Source organism: Bombus pyrosoma, linkage group LG2, assembly GCF_014825855.1.
Source record: "Bombus pyrosoma isolate SC7728 linkage group LG2, ASM1482585v1, whole genome shotgun sequence".
Taxonomy (NCBI): Eukaryota; Metazoa; Arthropoda; class Insecta; order Hymenoptera; family Apidae; genus Bombus; species Bombus pyrosoma.
In genome coordinates, this window is record NC_057771.1 from 15,220,460 (window position 1) to 15,238,793 (window position 18,334).

An 18,334-nucleotide genomic window follows, 5' to 3' on the forward strand; every position below is an offset into this window, starting at 1 on the left:
TTCTTACTTAACTTTACACCCACTTATATACACTTCAATAATATTACGATCATCTCCGGAATAAATGAATTTTTGAAATCGTTCTTCCAAGGTACTGCTTTGCAAATTATTCAAAAGTCCATCACTTACATCTATATCCACAACAAGAGCATCAAATTCTTTACCGACTTCGAAATTCCCTACTTGATTATCCATCGCAAGGGCTAAAGAAATATTGTATTAGAGATTTGGTAACTCGATGCAGTAAATAATCTTTATTTAATTCTAAGAACAGTACCTGCTGCACCTCCTAAAGTAGCCATATGAAATACATCTTTATAATTAAGTGCTTTATAATTATCCTTCATTAAGGACAAATGGATCGATACTTGTAAAGCTGATCTCATTGCATCTAAAATACTACAATTTTGTCCACCTGATACATCTAAAAATAAAAATTGATTTATTGAAATAAACTGCATAATTATCATGTAACTATAAAGTTATTAAATAAAAATAATAAATTTATACCAGTGCCAAGTCCAATCTTAATCTGTTTGCTTTTCAGTCTTTGAATATCACAAAGACCACTTTTTAAACATGTATTTGATGAAGGACAGTGTATAATTGCTGTATCACGCTCATTTAATAATACAAGTTCATTATCTGAAAGATATATCCCATGAGCTAACACTGTCTGAAAATAAGCAGTTTATAGTTTCTTATATATTGTATATATGTAATTTATTTTGTATACCTTATTTGTGAGAAGTCCAGCTGCATCATATACAGCTACATAAGAAGGATGTTCAGGAAAGTTATTCTTCACAGCTTTTACTTCATCTTGATTTTCTGATACATGAGTCTGAAATATTTTACATGTATGTTAAAACAATTCATACACATAGAATATTTTGTACATAAAAAATATCTCATATATAGTACCTGTATATGAAGATTTTTTTCTTTTGCTAGTTGTCCTAATTTTTTCATTAGTGTCATATCACAGCTTAAGGCAAATCTTGGTGTTATAATTGGCTTTATTAGAGGACTCTATAATAATTATCATATAAATAAAAATTTGATCTTTATAAAGAAGAAGTAAAATATAAATTTAAATGATATTCATATTCTTACATTTAATTTAGCCAAATCTTCTATAAATTTGTTTATATTTTCTATAGATTGTTCAGTAGTTTCATAATAATTATCACTACGTTTTACATTCATACTTATTTTCCCAATGAATGCTCGTTGACCCTTATTAGCTGCTACTTGTCCAAGGATTATAGATGCTTTTGGATAGAGAGATGCAAAATAACATGCTGTTGTTGTACCACCCTTTATAGTCTGTTTCTATAATTTCAGAAATAATATGATCATCATTTATATAAAATATAATCTAAAAAATATTTTGGTATTACATTACATTGAACTCACCACAACTGTATTAAATACTTGTTCAGCAAATTTTTCATCTGTATATTTCTTTTCTAAAGGAAAAGTATAAGTCTCCAACCATTCTAAAAGTTGTTTATCATATCCAACTCCTAAATTAGGAAGTTGAACAGCATGAATATGACAATCAATAAATCCTGGTACTAAAAATTGACTATTGCTGAGAACACTAACATTTTCGTTTTTTATATCATCTAAGTTCGGATTTATTACTATATTAGAGATCTAAACATAAAAAAATATATTATATAATTTAACAAATATAAGGTTTACATTAGGCGTAATATTTAATTTATTATGGTAAATAATGATATTGCAAATTAAAAATAAATAAAAATAGACCGATACATACTTTGCCGTTTTTAACGTGTATCATACCACGGTCAACGATAATCAGTTCTCCCTGTTTGTTAGAGTGAATAAATGGACCAACAAATATTTTTTCTCTGGCAGATTGAGACATTGTGTTAATTTTTCTTGATATTCCAAATTTACTGTAACGCGCACCATAAATGTTTAAGAATAAGATAAATGTAATATAAAATAGTTACAACAATTTTTTATCTTTCTTAATATTTATCATTAATAAATATTGTATATTTTTTTTTATTTTTCACCTATTTATTAATATTCTTGTCTTTTTAGAGATAATTCATTTATATTCTTTGAATGGTACATCTTGTATTGCCTTATACTATAGTATTCTCTTATAGTATAGTAACGGAAAACATATCGATGTAACAAATAATAAGAAGATAAAATTAATATCGTGCCGAAGCTATACAAATATTTATATTTGTTTTTATATACTTATCTTCGTATATTATACAGAACAAAAAAAAGATGATTGTAAAGAAAGAACAAAAATCTGAAATCTTAAAAAAATCGGATAAGATGATGGATACTCATCGAGAATTTTTGGATATGGACACCGATGAAGAAGATTTTGGTCACCAAGGTACAATAATTAAATACATACATCTTAAAATTTCGACTAAATTATAAAAGATCAGCGATTAGTTAAGATTTATTTATATTAAATTGAATTACTAAATTTGAATATATTTTGAAGAAATGTGTAAAACAATTTTAAATATATGGATGATAATTCTAATCTCTGTTCTCTGTAATTGAGAAAATAATTTAAGATATTTAATTATATTGTAGAATCACCTGATGGAGGCGAAGAATTTGCCGTTCCCTCAGAACCCGAAAAGCCTATTTTCTCCGAGAAAGATTTAATTGCTTTAGTAAGAACACCAACGTAAACCCCGCAATTTGAAATTTTAAAGCTTACGTGTTGCCCAAATCGGGTCATCAGAGTCCATAACAAGATAATTTATTGCAAAATATATTTTTTTTAATATCTACTTAATATATATGTACAGATAAAAACATTGTGGACTTACGATTATTTATTATCGTTTGATTCGTTCTATCAAAGAAGTAATACTAAATTAATTATGCATCAAATTTTATATAGTATTACAAAATTGTAATAAATCAGTCTAATGAAACATTACCGCAGAACTGATCCACAGTTTGAATGAAAAAGAATTAGATTAGAAGTCACACTTTAGTATTCTAAAAAATTCCTATCAGTCTAATGATAGGAATTTACTGTAATGCCATCTACGGCGCGACTTTTAAGATCCTGTTACAGAAGTAGAAATACTTTCGTAGGTTTCATTGAAACGATTAAATGTTTTCGTTTGAATATGCTTTTAGGTGAAATATGTGAAAGATTTAACGATATATTCTTGCAATGGCGTAAATTGGAACGAACATTCCGATGAAACAATTCAAGAATATTTCAAAAATCCATCATATACAGTGCTAACTACATTTTACGATAATGATGAATTAAATGCTATGTTGGATATCCCGATACATGCATCTAAGGGATTTACATATTTCTTAAGATCATCATGGCAAATTTATACCCCAGAAAATTTTTTAAAGACCGTTTCATTTGGCAGCATTAACAATAATATTAAGAGTAATATCCTAAAATTTATGGAAAATATGTATGCACCGATTGTGCTGCACAGTGAAGATTACGCTTCATGTATCCAAATAAAATATTATAATTTTTTGTTCATGTAGAATAGTATATGTGATATAATAATTACTAAGTCTCAAAATTTTATTTCTATTTGTTATCATTACCTCATTATCTCGAAAAAAAATAACCCATATTAGAGCTACAATTTCCCATAACGAACAGTTTTAAGAAACGACGTATTTTTAAATTTACACGAGTTTATCGTACATCTAATGGAGGAAATTTATAAACCAATGGGTAGAACTATTTTATACGTACCAAAAGAACGTCTTCTCCAGACATTTTTGAAATCGGATACAGATAATTATTTTTTGTTGGGTACAAATAAAACAACGACCATTTCCGAAGAAGATGAAAGAAAACGAAAGTTAGTCGGCAGGCTAGAGAAAGTAGTTTGCTTTTGGATCAGACAGATACGTAGAGCAACGATGACGTCGATGAGAAGACAAATTAATGATATACAAGATGAAGTCGATTATTGGAATGCAAAGCGTCAGTTTCTCATTAATTAAATTAATTTTTCTATTTTCAGCTACTACATCTTTTCTTAATAAAAAGTATCTGTTTTCAATTCCTTATAGATTCAAATTTGAGTCATTTGTGCGCTCAACTTCTTAATACGGAAGTTCGATTAATCATCGACATTTTGAAAAATTTGCATTCTCCAAGCGCAAGTGAATTAGAGAAATTAACTACCCACATTGATGCAAGATTAGAGGAAGCGTCGTCAAATTTAATGTACTTAAATATTTTACTTCGTTTTTGTAAAAATTTAAACATTCCAGAAGATGTCGAAAATTCTGTGACAGAAGCATTACTTCTTATATTATTCATTTGGACGGAATCGTCATTTTATTCTACGAAGTAAGAACAATGACTTATGTTCAAAAGTAATATTTCTATATGTAATATTTCTATAAAATAATATTTCTAGGCATAATATAAAAATTTTATGTCAAGCATTAAGCTCACAAATAATGGAGCAATGTAAGAAATATATCAAACTAGACGTTGCTCTTGGGAGTAATCCTGAAATGGGAATACAGATGTTAGAGAAATGTATATTTTGTTGTGATGTTTATAAAACAATCTATAATAACGTATGCTTTCTATAAAATATACTTTCTTGTATTAACAATTGATTGGTAGATTATTAACATTTATTACAGGTCATGATAAATGTTACATGTTATATCAATCTTAACAGAAAATGGGACATATACCAGCAAGAAGTTTTTAGCAAAATTGATATTTTTAAACAAAGATGCTACGATGTCATTGAAATTTGTAAAGCTTTAATAGTATTTGGAAGGTATTTGAAAGAAGAAGCAAAAAAAGTAAGATAGAAATTAATGATCATTTTTATGTGATTTAATAGAGACGTTAAAATAGGATTATTTGGAGGCCCAAACGGAACCGAGTATGAAGCATATTTACGGGAAATTGAATCTTTATTTTACGAAAATTTAAATGAAATTATAATGGCACGTGACATCGTGTTCGATGTTACAAGATCCATTTGGTTTATAAAGATTAAACAATTTAGGTATATAGATTTGCAATTAGAAAATATGGTAGTAAATTTAATTAATGATATATTTAAAAATGTAAAAAATATAGAAGAAGGTATCGAGGCAATTTACGTTTTACAAAAATTTAAAAAAAGAAAGAATTTACGAGAATTATTGCAAAAAAAATGGATACAGGTATATATCGATGCTGTGTGTATTAATTGATCGCTAGTAAAAGTTATTTATAATAGTTATTAATAATAATAAACAAATTTTTAGGTATGGAAAATATTTAGTAGTGAAATCGAATACTGTTACATCAATGCGATTAATCGATCCAGGGAAGAGACTGATATTGGTGTAACTTTGTTATGCATTTTACAATACTTGAGAAACCAGCATTCTATAATCACAAATGCATTAGATTGGATAGGAGATTGCGATTTTGGAAAGTGAGTAAAACAACCTAAATTATTTAAACAGATTTATTGAAATGATAGATTTCCTTCTTTAAATATCTTATTCCTTTCTGCTAAACATCTTTTTTATAATATGATTTCTCTACATTCGTATCTCTGAATAGGACGTATTATGCATGATTTCAGCTGTGTTTTGCAACGATATGAACATGTAGTAGATGTAATTGACAAGAGAAGAAAGATGTTTAACATTTACAGTACAAATGGAACGCAATATATATAATGCGAAATTTTATATTATTAAAACTGTGTTAAAAGGTAAAAATAATTTCATTTTAAGAGAAAAAATAATAAAAAACTGATTTAAAAAGTTTTGTATAACGAGAACCTCTGTCACTTCATTATCAAAATAATGATATTGCTACAATTTTGGACGGGGTACTGTACTCGTAATTTTTCTAAATATATATCGCTTTATTTTCGACTTAAAAGAAATGATAGGAAATCAAATTAAAAAATTAAGTATCTACCTGACATAATATGGAATATATACCCTCTTATATTTTATTTGATACGAAATATTATATTATTTATGTTCACTCTGAATTTGTGACAGACTTATAATACAATTCACATTGTTGATACTTTTCAGGATAAAAGTTCATTCTACATGTTTTATTTGTTTAAAATCTTAAGTAATATAGCATACATAGATCTTTCAAAGATTTGCATTATATGAATTCCTTCTTATCAATCACCCTGCCTTTTTGTAATAGTGTAAAAATAAGATTTGTAATATAATTGGCATAGGATGAAAGAGAAATCTCAGATGGCACTTTACACATTGTGAGGTATTTGAACAGTAACTAAAGTAAATATTATGCTTTAGTAATTTACCATATCAAAATGAATTCATATAGGTTGTAGTCATAATTGAAAATGATAATAAATTATATTCTATTAAATCATTATTATAAAAGTCTTTTGAATAACATATTGCAATTAATATCACATAAAATGAATGAATATCACAAAAAAAGAATGAAATTACAATATTGAAATATTTATATATATATATATATATGTCGGGTTAAGGTTGAAATTTTGGGCGTTCGACGAATCTTCACTCGAATTGATACAGATGTGATGATTACAAGAGGTTACAAGTAATAGCGGTAATCGGACAAACGAGATGTCGATGACAATGAATTTAGGTTCGGTAACGAATCCACAGCCAACGGGAAGACGAATTCGATGTCATACACGATCCGGGTGTGACTCAACATACAAGTCGTACTGCTCTCAATAACTCTCTCAATCTCTAACTCAATAACTAACGCAATAACTAACCCGCAGTCCAAATGGAATTGCCCTTATATAGTTCTGTCCCCACCTCTCGGGTCAATCTTTGTTTTTAACGAGAGCTGCATAATTATTCCATACCTCTGTTCTTACACGTCCCTCCCGTGACCGTGGCTACGTTCGGTGAGTCGTTATGTCACTTCGAGCCCAAGCCCATCGTCATAAACCTTGAGCACCCATAATCGAATTAGAACATTACAACTATTTTTTAGTTTTCTTACTTCAGTGTAGCTATAATAAAAGTCTGGCCTAGGGTATTGGAAGTTTTCCCAAACATTCCAAAGGAAAGGCCCCGATGTCCTTTCATCTCCGACATATACATAAATATAAACTTTTAATTTACTTATAGAGAGCATGAGTGTATCTTCTGTATTAAAACTAATTAACTTTGGGAATTTTTAATATTAAATGACGTTTATGTAATGTCTAAAACAATTCCCGATTTCTTACTTACTATATTCTACCTTTCCATTTGAAAATTTCTAAGAAATGTTTATTTAGAACATAAATCAAATTGAATACTGTTACAGTTTTTACACATAAATTTTAATATCAAAAGCGATAAAACTCTTGTAAACACTCAATTATTTAATTTTTGAAATTTGAATACTATTCCCGAATAATTTACCCGTATTTAGGCACAACATACATACTTTCATTTCCTAATATGCTATTAGTACCTTTTATTATATTCTGTGGTCCCTTACACAAGTGTAAACACTAAATGTGAAAAATAGATGTAACAATATTAGACACATAACATGTTCTTTTACATTCTTAAGATATACTGCATTACATTTTAATGTTTCCCAAAGTTATAGTAGTTACACAGAATATGCACGTGATATATATTATATTTCTTTATACATAACAAAACATATTTAAAAGATAAGAAATAAAATATAATGAGTATTTTTGGATGTAATTTGTCAGTGACAATATGTATAGGGTAATCTATGCAATTAATATTTTTCTGTACTATTAGACACATAAAATACATAAATTACATACATATAAGAATGCTTCTGAGAGAAATAAATTATTTTAGTAAATGGAACAAAATAGCATATTAAGTACTATCAACAAATATAAGAATACATGTATAATTGTGTATTTGTATTTATATATATAATAAATTTTATAACAAGCTTCCTCTAAAAATCATACCTATGGCTATAAAGAAGATCATGAAATATAATTATAATATAATTGCTGATGTAATAAACTCAGTAAATCGTCATCAATATTTTGATGGTACATATTATTTGATGACGTAACTTCCTAGAAAAAATAGATGTTAACTTTTCTTTGTGACTTCTTTAACACGATACGATACAATTTCCAACAATAAAAATATAAAAAATATTTCGTTAAATATTAGTGTTATTGGTTATATTCTAAAAATAACATAGTGTAATAATAGAATAGCACCATTTATAAGTTCATTCAGCTTTTATGGCTGAAACTAGTTGTATATTACATTGAGCTGTGTTAAATTGGAAACTTTGGCATAGATTACCCTATAATCAATTATGTATCTTTACTTAGGAACTATTATAAAATTGATACATAAATATTTTATGTACATATACATGATACTTGTACATGTGCATTCATTTTTTAAATTTTGATTATCATAATACTATAATCTACTTTTTGCTTAGAGAATTAGAACACTCTTTTGGCACAAATAACTTAAATAATAGTACGTATTTGGTTTGTTTTTACCCTACCTAGTTTTACTGCAGTTTCAATTTGATGCAATTACCAGATTTTCCTGACCACTCGTTACCGTAAAAATTGGACTACCCGGTGTGTCCTTATAATCAAGTAATTCACTATCATCGCTAAACGAGCTGGTACCCGAAGAACCAATTTGTTCTAACCGGGATGGTGGTAAAAGAAATATCAATGAGATCGCTATTATCATATGCCATGCACTATGAACATACTACAAAGAAAATACAAATACTTTTCATAATAATAGAGACAATTTCTCACTTTTGTTAATATATAGTAATTTATAATGTACGTACCTGATAATTGGCTTCTGTCTCAACTAAAGAAAAGAGCAATAAACCTACAATAGCTAGTGTCAATCCTGCTAATAACTTTGAGATCCTATCAGGCTTTTTCAGCCTTCTCAAGTGAAAACAACGATAAGCATATGTCCCCATCTGAAAATATATGAAAAAAAGAAATAACACTATTATAAATGTTTCTTCTAAATTACTTACTGGAATCATAATGCCCATTCCTAATGGTACTAATATACTAGTTAAACTTGTTTTATTGGATTCAACGCCAAAAGCTATAATTAGAACTCCAAACATATGACATAACGATACAAAACGAATCGGTATTTCAGCCATTGCAACAAGTGTTACCCAAAATGCTAATATACTTGAAAAAAAGTCACTGTATTGCAAAACCTGAAATAAATGTAATAAAACTATTTATAAAAGGAAAGATATGATACAATTGTTATGAAACAATTTACGTACTTCATATTTAGCAACACAATAAGTCATAACATGTTGATCACAAGCATGGTACAGAGATGAAAAAAGCATAGTTGCCAAATAGACTAATCCCTCAGTATATAATCCGCGCTTAACAGCTAAATATATAGCAGGTATGAAGAAACCATTACTTAAAGTTAGTATCAATGTTGTTATAAGAAGAGAAGATTCTGGATTGGCGCTAGTAGCATCAGTGCAGCCCCATCCTTTGTATCCTGTGTAATAAAATATATCGATATAATAGAAAGAATTATATGCATAAATTATAAATAGTAGTTATTCTAACTAGTAATCAAACCTTCAAAACATTTGCATGTTGTATAATAAAGAATATCACGATGAACTTCTTGACAAATTCCATGATGACCACATGGATAATTTCCAGCAAATACACATTGCCTAGTTCGTATATCCAATGATACTAAAATTTCTTCCATTTCACAACTTACAGGTTTTCTATTTAATGGATAATATCATTTTGTATTTGTAGTTTGATTTTAATTTTAATATTTTCTATTCATATTTTCAAAAATATGATCTTACCCATTAAAATAGCATGTTGTATCTAAACTAACATACCAAGTGTCTGGTTGTGGATATGGTATCAATAATTTTCCATCATGTCTATCAAATGAAGACAAGATCATTGACATTTCGGAATTTTCACATATAATATTATTTTTAATTCTATCTGGAATTCGCCCACGCTGAACGCAAAGTATAACTTTAACTAATTGCCTTGTTGCTATCTGAAAGATATATATAACAGGTTGAATAGTTTATGAAATTATATACAAGAGTTTCAGTAATTATTGCTTACTTTATCCATTTCCAAATGAGCACTTATATCAAGTGTACCACCAATATCAATTAATGGCAAAATATCAAACTGTGTTATTACTGGATGCACATCAGTTAACATTACCCAAGAAGTTAACCATTCTCTACTCTGAAAATCAGTTTTTTATACAAACACATTTAATAATTAATATACTTCATATTTATTTGTTATATTTATATTCATGAAATGCTTGATACCTGTAGTAAATAGACCCCTGAAAATATTTGTGAGTGCTTAATTCTAGTAAGCTGATATCTTGGGAAACATGGATCATCAAAATATTCATCTGATATACGAAATTGATTTTTCATAACATCTCCATTATAAAATGATTCATTATATCTATCTTCACCATGATGTGAATGATGTTTTGTTAAATCTTTCATGCGCAATTGAGCTAATGCTTTAGAAAATAAGGGTGCATCCAAATATTGTCTTACAAAATATTTTTCTGTTATTCTAATTGGGCATTCTGAAAAATAAGATAGAGCAGAAATAATTTATAAATTTAACATTAATGTAACTAAACAAAGTCACAAGTAATATAAATTTACCTGAAGTGACTACCTTCACATTTACTTCAATAATACTATCCGAAATAATCATTAAATAATAATAACTATCTTCATAAGGGGAAGATTCTGTAAAAGTATATGAACCCAGCATAGTTAAATTTCCAGTTTCAAATGATTCAGAGTGATTGAAAACGGGCAAAGAACGCCCTTTTAGTGCCATATTTTTAATACAAAGTTCATGTACATTACGAGATTTATGCACAGTAAAATTGCAACCCCAAATATCTACACGAAGATTCCATGTTCCTGATGGGACATATATCCTAAATAAGAATGCAATATATTAGTAATTCTCAATCTCTATAATGGTTTGGATATGATAATTATACCCTTTACTTGTAGTAAGAAGTAGATTCTTTTGTTCTTAATGTTTGTTGGTAACCAATAGGAATATTTTCAATACTATTGGTTTGTGTCCATACAGCTACAGAACCTATACTGTAATGGCATTTATGGCCAAGTCCCTAAAGTATATAAAACTTTAGAATTAATATAAAATAATACAACATTGGAAGAGAGATAAAATCAAGATTTACCTGCTGTTGAACCTTCTCATCCCAGTGAGACAAATATGCTCCAACAAACCAATCTCCAGCTTCTGGTCCATAAACTGGTATAATCGCAGTGGTCTTTGGTTCAAATGTTGTAATTGCAGAAACTCTAATGGTATGATTACGCTTATGATACATATCATTAGGAAATGTATCATTATTTATAGATATCACAGGGTAACTGCCCCATTGCAGGTATCTGAAAATCATAATAGTAAAAGTAAATATCATATTATAAATACCTATATGTTCATGATAACAAAAATAAATATTTACATATGTACTTTTCTTTCTGGGCAATTTTGCCCATCCATAAATGCTGCAAACTGCCAAGTAGCTCTAAGCACCTCTTTTGGAACTGTATAATGAAACATGGCTATATCTGAATAACTTTTAAACGAATGTAGTAATCCTTCCTGACTTGCTTCCGGCATAGTACATTCTTTACCTACCAGTATAAATTATTTGCATGTTCTAAGTTAAATATAAATTTATTTACATAAAATAAATTTCATAAAGATGAAAATTATAACATTCTCCATGCTCAAGTAAATGTTATTTAAAAAAAAGTGTAGTATCATCTTAAAATATAAACTGTTAAAAAATAAAAGATAGGAACAAAATTATCAATTTTGTAAACGAAAAGATCTGTTTTCGAATTTACCTGGAAAAAGTAATAAGATTAAAAAGACGTGAAATTGAAGAATCATGAGATATCGCCTTGGAAAATAACATATCGGAAGCATGATAATATTTTTTGACATCATAGAAAGATGAAAATTTTTTTCGATCGGATGTTTCCATCCACTTCTTATTAATTATCGATCATTTTCCCATTCCTGTGTTGACTGTACATTTTGCACAGACGATAAATCACTGCGACTAGTTAACCCGCAATGTTTTCGTGTTTAGTCTATATGGGTTTTCTTCGATCAGCTGTAGTGGACGACATATAAATAGCAAAGGATGGAATGAATACAAGCTGTAAACTCATAAACGAATGCTAACTTGGTTTTATTGAAAACGTTTATTCACAACAATTTGTGATACTACTACAATGCTTAAGAGTGCATGAATACTTCAGTTTCGTTGGTATTAAAAACTTTCATGAAGCGCGCACGTGGGACAACTGTACTCGAGATGAGCGCCATAGTAACTGCCTAGCGCAGTCGCCCGGAGATAACGTTTACTCCTTGTCCTCGTCTGACAGCAGAAGCTGCTTGCGCGGGCGGTGTTGCTTGGAAAGCGATGGAGACGACGAACGCGGAGCTGCGCTGGCGCAACAGGGCAATAGTGACCTTTGTGGCGGTCTAATGAAAATACCATGTGTTCGACCGTTCGCGAAGAGACGCGATCGCGAGGAAGCGCGCCAAAGAGAGTTGTAAATTCCCGTTACGATTATAGAATCGATGCCACGAAATGATCGATCCCTTATTTCGGTTAGGATAATAGAGATGGTTGAATTGATTATGACACTGTGAATAACAGATTACAATGCACTTTATTCCAACAACTTGTAGACAAGATAGTTACGCACGGTACGTATAGATATAAGTTAAACAGTTGACTGAGTTAAAGATATAAATCCAGTCTAGAAATGTTGACTGATCTGTAGATGAGAAACTAGTGAAGTTCGGTGACGAGGCTGTCGCAGAGGAAAACCCACGTTTCCTCACTTCTTATCTGACGGGGCAATAGTTGATTGTAATTGTAAAATCTAAAAGCTGAGGTTTATGACAGTTCCTTAGGATTATTACGGTCCGACTAATTATATTTAAATAGTTAGTGACCGTATCGACCGAGGGTTGGATTTCGGGTTACACAAAGGTCACCGGTGACTCACCAACACCATGATATTTTAAACATTTCGAAGAAATATTGTATTCATCTTAGCACAAATGAAATATGTAATGAGAGGAATAATAACATATAAAATACACAAATGAGATGGATAAAAATATAATTATGATAACAAGAGGATAGAAAGAAAATGAAGCAAATATTCTTAGCGCAACATTTTCTTGGCTTTTTATAATACAGTTATAAAATTTTCTTCAACATTTTCCAATCAATATTTACACAACGATATATTATAATACTACAACGTAATATATGAACATTTTTATACAAAGCACATAAAAAATATCTTTTCATAGACTTCTACTTTCTAGAAGATTAAACTTCGATATCTTCTTCGGCAGCAGGCAAAACTACTGTGGTCACAGTTATTGGTTTCGTTTTCGATTTCTTACACAACAAAATCTCTATCCTTCCGGAAATGTTACTCTTCAAAATCGCATTGATCATCATAGGAATCGAAATGGCGTTTGGTAACAAAGGTACGTCCATCACTCGTGGTTTCACTTCCGTGTTTTCGCTTCTGCAAACGATGTACAGGTCCGTATCGGACAATTCGTCGGATATGTTCGTCAATAAAATACGAATCTGATAATTGGGTCCCAATCCCAAAACGGTAGCTTCCATGGTAAGCAGATGTGGTCCCGCAACTTGACTATCGTTCAAAGATTCGACTAATTTTTTGGCTACCATCAATCTCAGTCGAAGAAGACCTTGCTGAAAAGTAGAATGAATCTTCTTCGCTTCTGACCTTTCTCGTATCGTTTGCTCAACGAACAATCGCGTTTTCTTCGGTACTAAAAATTTGGTGCTATCAGTTGACGGTAAATTGGATATCGCGTTGTGAATATTGAAGTCCGCAGTCCGTTTTAGAATTTTTACACACAGTCCACCTCCCACGGTGACCATCGCCATCGTTCGTTCTTCTTGACCCATTTTACCATACTGTTTTGAAAAGACAATGCACAATATTTCTATCTTATTAGTATTCAACTTAGAATAATAATTATTCGTAAATTACCTTCATCGCAGAAACTGGTTCCATGATTTTTAACGTGTCCACGTGATGTTTCCCGTCGTACACGCGGATGCCATAACCAGCGGTACTCACAGCGAGCAAAGAAAGGCCAATTTGCGGAACTGGTAAACTTACCGAATCCAAAATCGCACCCGGAACACGAACATGCCAAATTTTAATTCCCTGTATTATTAATTTATTATTATTTCTAAAGATACATGGCTGAAGTAAAAATATTCTACATACCTTCCTAGAGAAGCCGATCAAAGTGCTGTCCATGATGGTAACCGCAACGCTTCCGTTATTAAGGGCTGAAATGGCTACAGCCGGCGATGGTAATTTTTCCCAAAGTTTCACGGGTCTTCCTCTTCTTATCGCACCTATCTTACCATCTCTTCCAACAATTACTATACTCCCATCGCCGGTCCATAAACCTGTACACGCGAAAGCAACCGGCGGCCATTCCAATAAATGTTTATCCATAACAGAAAATGTTCTACAACGAAAGAATCGCGAGAAGCGTTTAATTTTATAATTTTTCATTATTCATATAAGAATTGTTTTTAAAGGGAAGTGGTACCGAGGATCCAAAATAAGTACTTCTCCGAATTCCGTGCCCAGCACGAGACAACTACTTGCTGGATCGTTCCATGAGTCTCTTCGAATCACAGAAATCGCAGTCAAAGCATTACTTTTAATCAGTGGAACTCTTCTGTATTGTTCCGCGAAGCTAGACCTCAAATTCGGATCCATGGATAGGAATTTTAGTGTTCGCGGCGAGATAAATCCCGCTCCGAGTTCCTTTAACAGTAAATCCAGTTCGTCGGCTAGTGTTAACACGTTCAATTCCTCGTCCATTCCAGCCTTATGCCAAATCTATGAATAAATTTACTGTTTGAAACTTTGAAAATCAGAGACGTATTGGTCACTAAGAAATCGGAAAATTGTCTGTACCTCCCGTTCCTTCGGGTGTACGTCAATGTGTGGCAAACAGTATTTAAAATACGGTCTCATGTTTTTGAAGATGTAGACGCTAGAACCAACACCCACTGCCAGTACGGATGATCGAGGTTCTCCATTTTCTGTGTAAAATCCAACCACTCCACAGGGTGGATCTATCATGTTGTGTTCTGTTATCTGGTCACCTCCTTTATAAACTCTTATCTAAAAATAAAATATCAGAACATCGAGGAATGTAATTTCGACGTTTTGTTAGTTTTGAAAATTCTATATCATTACTTTAGGCGAATTGACACCGAGTGTTCCTAGATCGACACAGACAAGTCTAGCGTCTCCATCACCGCTTACATCTAGCATATCAAGCGCATTTGGTAAAGTGTATAATCGGGTTGCTGGTTCCCAAAGCGCTTCCAACCATCGACTGGTACCAAGATCACCAATGTTATGTGCAGCTCTAAAAATTGCACAAAATAACAAAAAGACGAATGTACCTAATTGTTTTACAGGTTGTAGTTATATCTTATCACGTTTAATCGCGATTAATTTAATGTTGAATACAAAGAATTAAAAGAGAGAACAATTTTTTCTTACCGTAAACCGTGCATGTTCGAGAATCCTTTTTTTAATGTTTACGACAAACTGTTATCTTTAATCAAAATGCATTATTAGTATGTCTGTCTAAACGTTTCCCATACGCATTCTATGTACAGTAGTAGTATAGCGCAGCGTAGTAGATTGTCATATCGTTATTAATACGCTGATGAGTCTTCTTGAGCTAAAAGAATTCTTTTTTCGAATGAATCTAAATGAACACTGTGCCAATTGTAATTTTCGAATGGAAGAAAGATCGATCATATCGGAAAATCTGTTTAGAAAACTCGCTAAACAATGAAACAATACCAATGAATCGCGCTTTGTTGTGAACATTTGTATCCATAGAAATGTTCACGTGCACATAATATCAATGATCGCGCGCAACTCGTCTCATTTAATATTAAGAGAAACGATATTACATCGTAATGAATGAGAAATAATTGTATAATCGTAGAATATTGTAGAATGTTAATCAATATAAGGTATAAGTAAACCTAGATTATGTTTAAAAAATATTTTTTATGAACACAAACTATTTCTTATAATCTATACTGGCTTTGTTCCAAATTGATGAGACGATCGTAAAATTCAGTTTCTTACTTTATGTTTTCAGGTAACGTTCCTATTCTATGTTTTCAGGTAGATTCTATTTAAATCATTGTTATTGTCGCATGTTTCCTTTCCTTCAGAGATTAAATCCAGTTTGACCTTTATATAGTATGTATATAAAGCGGATTTCGAGATGAAGCATGTTTTTCAATGAATTCTTCGCTGAGTAGTGAAAACTTGACATCGAATTTTCGAAACCGATAATTGTGCACTATTATTGACAAAGTTCATTTTGTAACGGATTCTCTTAGAATTAAGGATAATACGGGCATACTCGATAATAATGGACACAAAATCGGAACAAACAATAACGCCGGTAGGAGTCACGAAGAATGATTCAAAAGTACCATTTTGGAAATTTTGGCAGGAGAACATAAAACCGAAAAGTGGAGACACCAATTTGAATCATCGATTTGAAAATTGTTGGAAAAAATATAGAAATTCAAGAAAAGACAGTTGGGACGAGATCGAATCTCCACAATTTGTGGATTTTTTTAATCCACCGGATATAGGAGATTCGTTTTTCAGTAAATAAAAATTATAAGTATCGGACAATTCTTGAATCCTGGTGTTCATTCCTCTTTATTACTTTCAGACAAGGCAATTATAACTACAAGCACGCCAAATCAGGGTCATACAAACACAAAACATCCGAATACGATACTAGACGATGAAACGTTGGTTGTGTAAGAGTTACAATTGTGAATTTCTTTAAATCAGATTTAAGTTATTTTCGTCTCATCTGATAATAAAAAATATCACTTAATATTTTTTAGATCTCTAAGTAATATCTATTTATCCAATATAACATTTGATAATCATGAAGAAACATATGTAAATAGTGATGATTCTCAGGGGCAAGAAAAAGGAAAATATGTGGTTCATAATGCTACCAAACTGGTATGTCAATTTACATAGCTGATATTGTCATTATTATGGTTGATCTGTAAAAGATTGAGGTTAACATTTTAGGAGCTTAAAGCTAACGTTACAGCATCTAATAAAACGAAAATGATGCAGAGAATCGAGGTCGTATACCCCTTCACTTCTGATTTACAAAAAAAAAGTACGCAAGGGGGAAAACAAGAAAATATTAAAAAGGTATGAAAATCACACCCTTTAATCTTACAGGCTATTAAAAGAATATATACTTTTGTATTACTCTTAGATATTGAAAGATGAAAACAAAGAGAAGAAGGTAGAAAAATCTAATAATTGCAATAAGAAAATTAAGCAGAGTACCGACGTAAGTATAAACAACATCACACTCCACATTAATAAATAATAAATATATTTTTCTGTTTTTAAAATAAACCAGCTGTGGAAGAAACCACCATTTGTACCACATTTGTCAAAACAGAAATTACCACCGCCAAAATCTCCACCTTTACGTACAGCGTCTCGAGCGCAAGAAAGAAAACGCTTTGACGAAAATATACAAGAGAAGAACAGACAAAAAGAACAAATGATACAAATGGTAATAGTATTCTGTAATTTTCTAATTAAATAATACTCTGTTTTCAATATTATAGTATATATCCTAAGAAATATATATATATAATAGGCAATTGCTGCTAAGAAAAAGCAAGAGGAGGAAGAAATTGCATTACTAAGAAAACAAATGGTTCATAAAGCTCAACCAATTCACAAATATAAAATTGGTTTACCGAAAATTAATAAACGACCTTTAACTGATCCTGTAAGTCCGATAGTATTGAAACGTCGTCGTCGCATATAAGTATTTAAAATATGTATATCTCAGGAATAGTATGGCATATTGTAAAAAATTCTAATTCGTAATAGTACATTAGTAATTAGTTTGAATTAGATATTTTTCTTTTTACTCCCTTCTTTCCAAATAAATATATTTATATAATGATGTAAATTGATAATACTTGATATTACACTTAGTAATATAGTAGTACATTCATATACATTTTGATTCTATAAATTTTGTCAGTAAAGGCAATTTCCTTGGATGTGTATCTCTAATTTCTCAAAATAACATTTGCT

The 18,334-nt window shown here is 30.6% G+C and overlaps 4 protein-coding genes across 12 annotated transcripts; 2 read left to right on the forward strand and 2 right to left on the reverse strand.

Annotated features, from left to right (window-relative positions):
* Nucleotides 1-3: 3 nt before the first annotated feature.
* On the reverse strand, nt 4-12,817 carry LOC122577708 (guanine deaminase-like). Of its 9 annotated transcripts, none has more exons than XM_043749202.1 (14): nt 11,948-12,816; nt 11,560-11,731; nt 11,269-11,482; nt 11,069-11,196; nt 10,712-10,995; nt 10,355-10,629; nt 10,137-10,265; nt 9,860-10,065; nt 9,615-9,772; nt 9,299-9,531; nt 9,032-9,226; nt 8,831-8,971; nt 8,528-8,745; nt 1,807-1,931 (listed from the first exon to the last, which is right to left on the reverse strand). In XM_043749202.1, exons 1-13 carry the CDS (start codon nt 12,048-12,050, stop codon nt 8,545-8,547), a joined length of 2,439 nt encoding a protein of 812 aa, XP_043605137.1. In that variant the 5' UTR covers nt 12,051-12,816; the 3' UTR covers nt 1,807-1,931; nt 8,528-8,544. The 9 variants fall into 9 exon arrangements, with proteins under 9 accessions (XP_043605144.1, XP_043605145.1, XP_043605141.1 ...); XM_043749203.1 differs by lacking the exon at nt 1,807-1,931 and adding an exon at nt 5,485-6,298; XM_043749205.1 differs by lacking the exon at nt 11,948-12,816 and having other exon boundaries at nt 11,568-11,723.
* On the forward strand, nt 2,281-5,728 carry LOC122577715 (dynein-1-beta heavy chain, flagellar inner arm I1 complex-like). The gene is made up of 10 exons (XM_043749222.1): nt 2,281-2,395; nt 2,605-2,687; nt 3,166-3,505; nt 3,665-3,994; nt 4,084-4,366; nt 4,437-4,602; nt 4,672-4,814; nt 4,881-5,208; nt 5,293-5,465; nt 5,619-5,728. Exons 1-10 carry the CDS (start codon nt 2,281-2,283, stop codon nt 5,713-5,715), a joined length of 2,058 nt encoding a protein of 685 aa, XP_043605157.1. The 3' UTR covers nt 5,716-5,728.
* An 84-nt stretch (nt 12,818-12,901) lies between the features above and the next one.
* On the reverse strand, nt 12,902-16,078 carry LOC122577709 (Bardet-Biedl syndrome 1 protein homolog). Its single transcript, XM_043749211.1, has 7 exons — nt 15,710-16,078; nt 15,398-15,572; nt 15,113-15,322; nt 14,739-15,034; nt 14,405-14,654; nt 14,162-14,341; nt 12,902-14,085 (listed from the first exon to the last, which is right to left on the reverse strand). The coding sequence occupies exons 1-7, from the start codon at nt 15,721-15,723 to the stop codon at nt 13,459-13,461; spliced, it is 1,752 nt and encodes a 583-aa protein (XP_043605146.1). The 5' UTR covers nt 15,724-16,078; the 3' UTR covers nt 12,902-13,458.
* LOC122577712 (targeting protein for Xklp2-like) lies at nt 15,526-18,145 on the forward strand. The gene is made up of 8 exons (XM_043749213.1): nt 15,526-15,624; nt 16,573-16,848; nt 16,917-17,007; nt 17,098-17,221; nt 17,294-17,422; nt 17,490-17,567; nt 17,640-17,798; nt 17,886-18,145. Exons 1-8 carry the CDS (start codon nt 15,558-15,560, stop codon nt 18,057-18,059), a joined length of 1,098 nt encoding a protein of 365 aa, XP_043605148.1. The 5' UTR covers nt 15,526-15,557; the 3' UTR covers nt 18,060-18,145.
* The last annotated feature ends 189 nt before the right edge of the window (nt 18,146-18,334 follow it).

Bases quoted from the DNA above. Each gene is read 5' to 3' on its own strand.
- LOC122577715 (XM_043749222.1), top strand. From the start codon at position 2,281: ATGATTGTAAAGAAAGAACAAAAATCTGAAATCTTAAAAAAATCGGAT. The intron at 3,506-3,664 runs GTATCCAAATAA...CATAACGAACAG, and splicing joins CAGTGAAGATTACGCTTCAT to TTTTAAGAAACGACGTATTT. The intron at 5,209-5,292 runs GTATATATCGAT...ACAAATTTTTAG, and splicing joins TGCAAAAAAAATGGATACAG to GTATGGAAAATATTTAGTAG.
- LOC122577708 (XM_043749202.1), bottom strand. From the start codon at position 12,050: ATGATGTCAAAAAATATTATCATGCTTCCGATATGTTATTTTCCAAGG. The intron at 11,197-11,268 runs GTAAATCTTGAT...TATATACTTTAG, and splicing joins ATGAGAAGGTTCAACAGCAG to GGACTTGGCCATAAATGCCA. The intron at 8,972-9,031 runs GTAAGTAATTTA...ATATATTTTCAG, and splicing joins GAATGGGCATTATGATTCCA to ATGGGGACATATGCTTATCG.
- LOC122577712 (XM_043749213.1), top strand. From the start codon at position 15,558: ATGTTATGTGCAGCTCTAAAAATTGCACAAAATAACAAAAAGACGAAT. The intron at 16,849-16,916 runs GTAAATAAAAAT...TATTACTTTCAG, and splicing joins TATAGGAGATTCGTTTTTCA to ACAAGGCAATTATAACTACA. The intron at 17,568-17,639 runs GTAAGTATAAAC...AAAATAAACCAG, and splicing joins AAATTAAGCAGAGTACCGAC to CTGTGGAAGAAACCACCATT.
- LOC122577709 (XM_043749211.1), bottom strand. The intron at 15,323-15,397 runs GTAATGATATAG...TTTTATTTTTAG, and splicing joins TCGGTGTCAATTCGCCTAAA to ATAAGAGTTTATAAAGGAGG. The intron at 14,655-14,738 runs GTACCACTTCCC...CTTTCGTTGTAG, and splicing joins GTACTTATTTTGGATCCTCG to AACATTTTCTGTTATGGATA.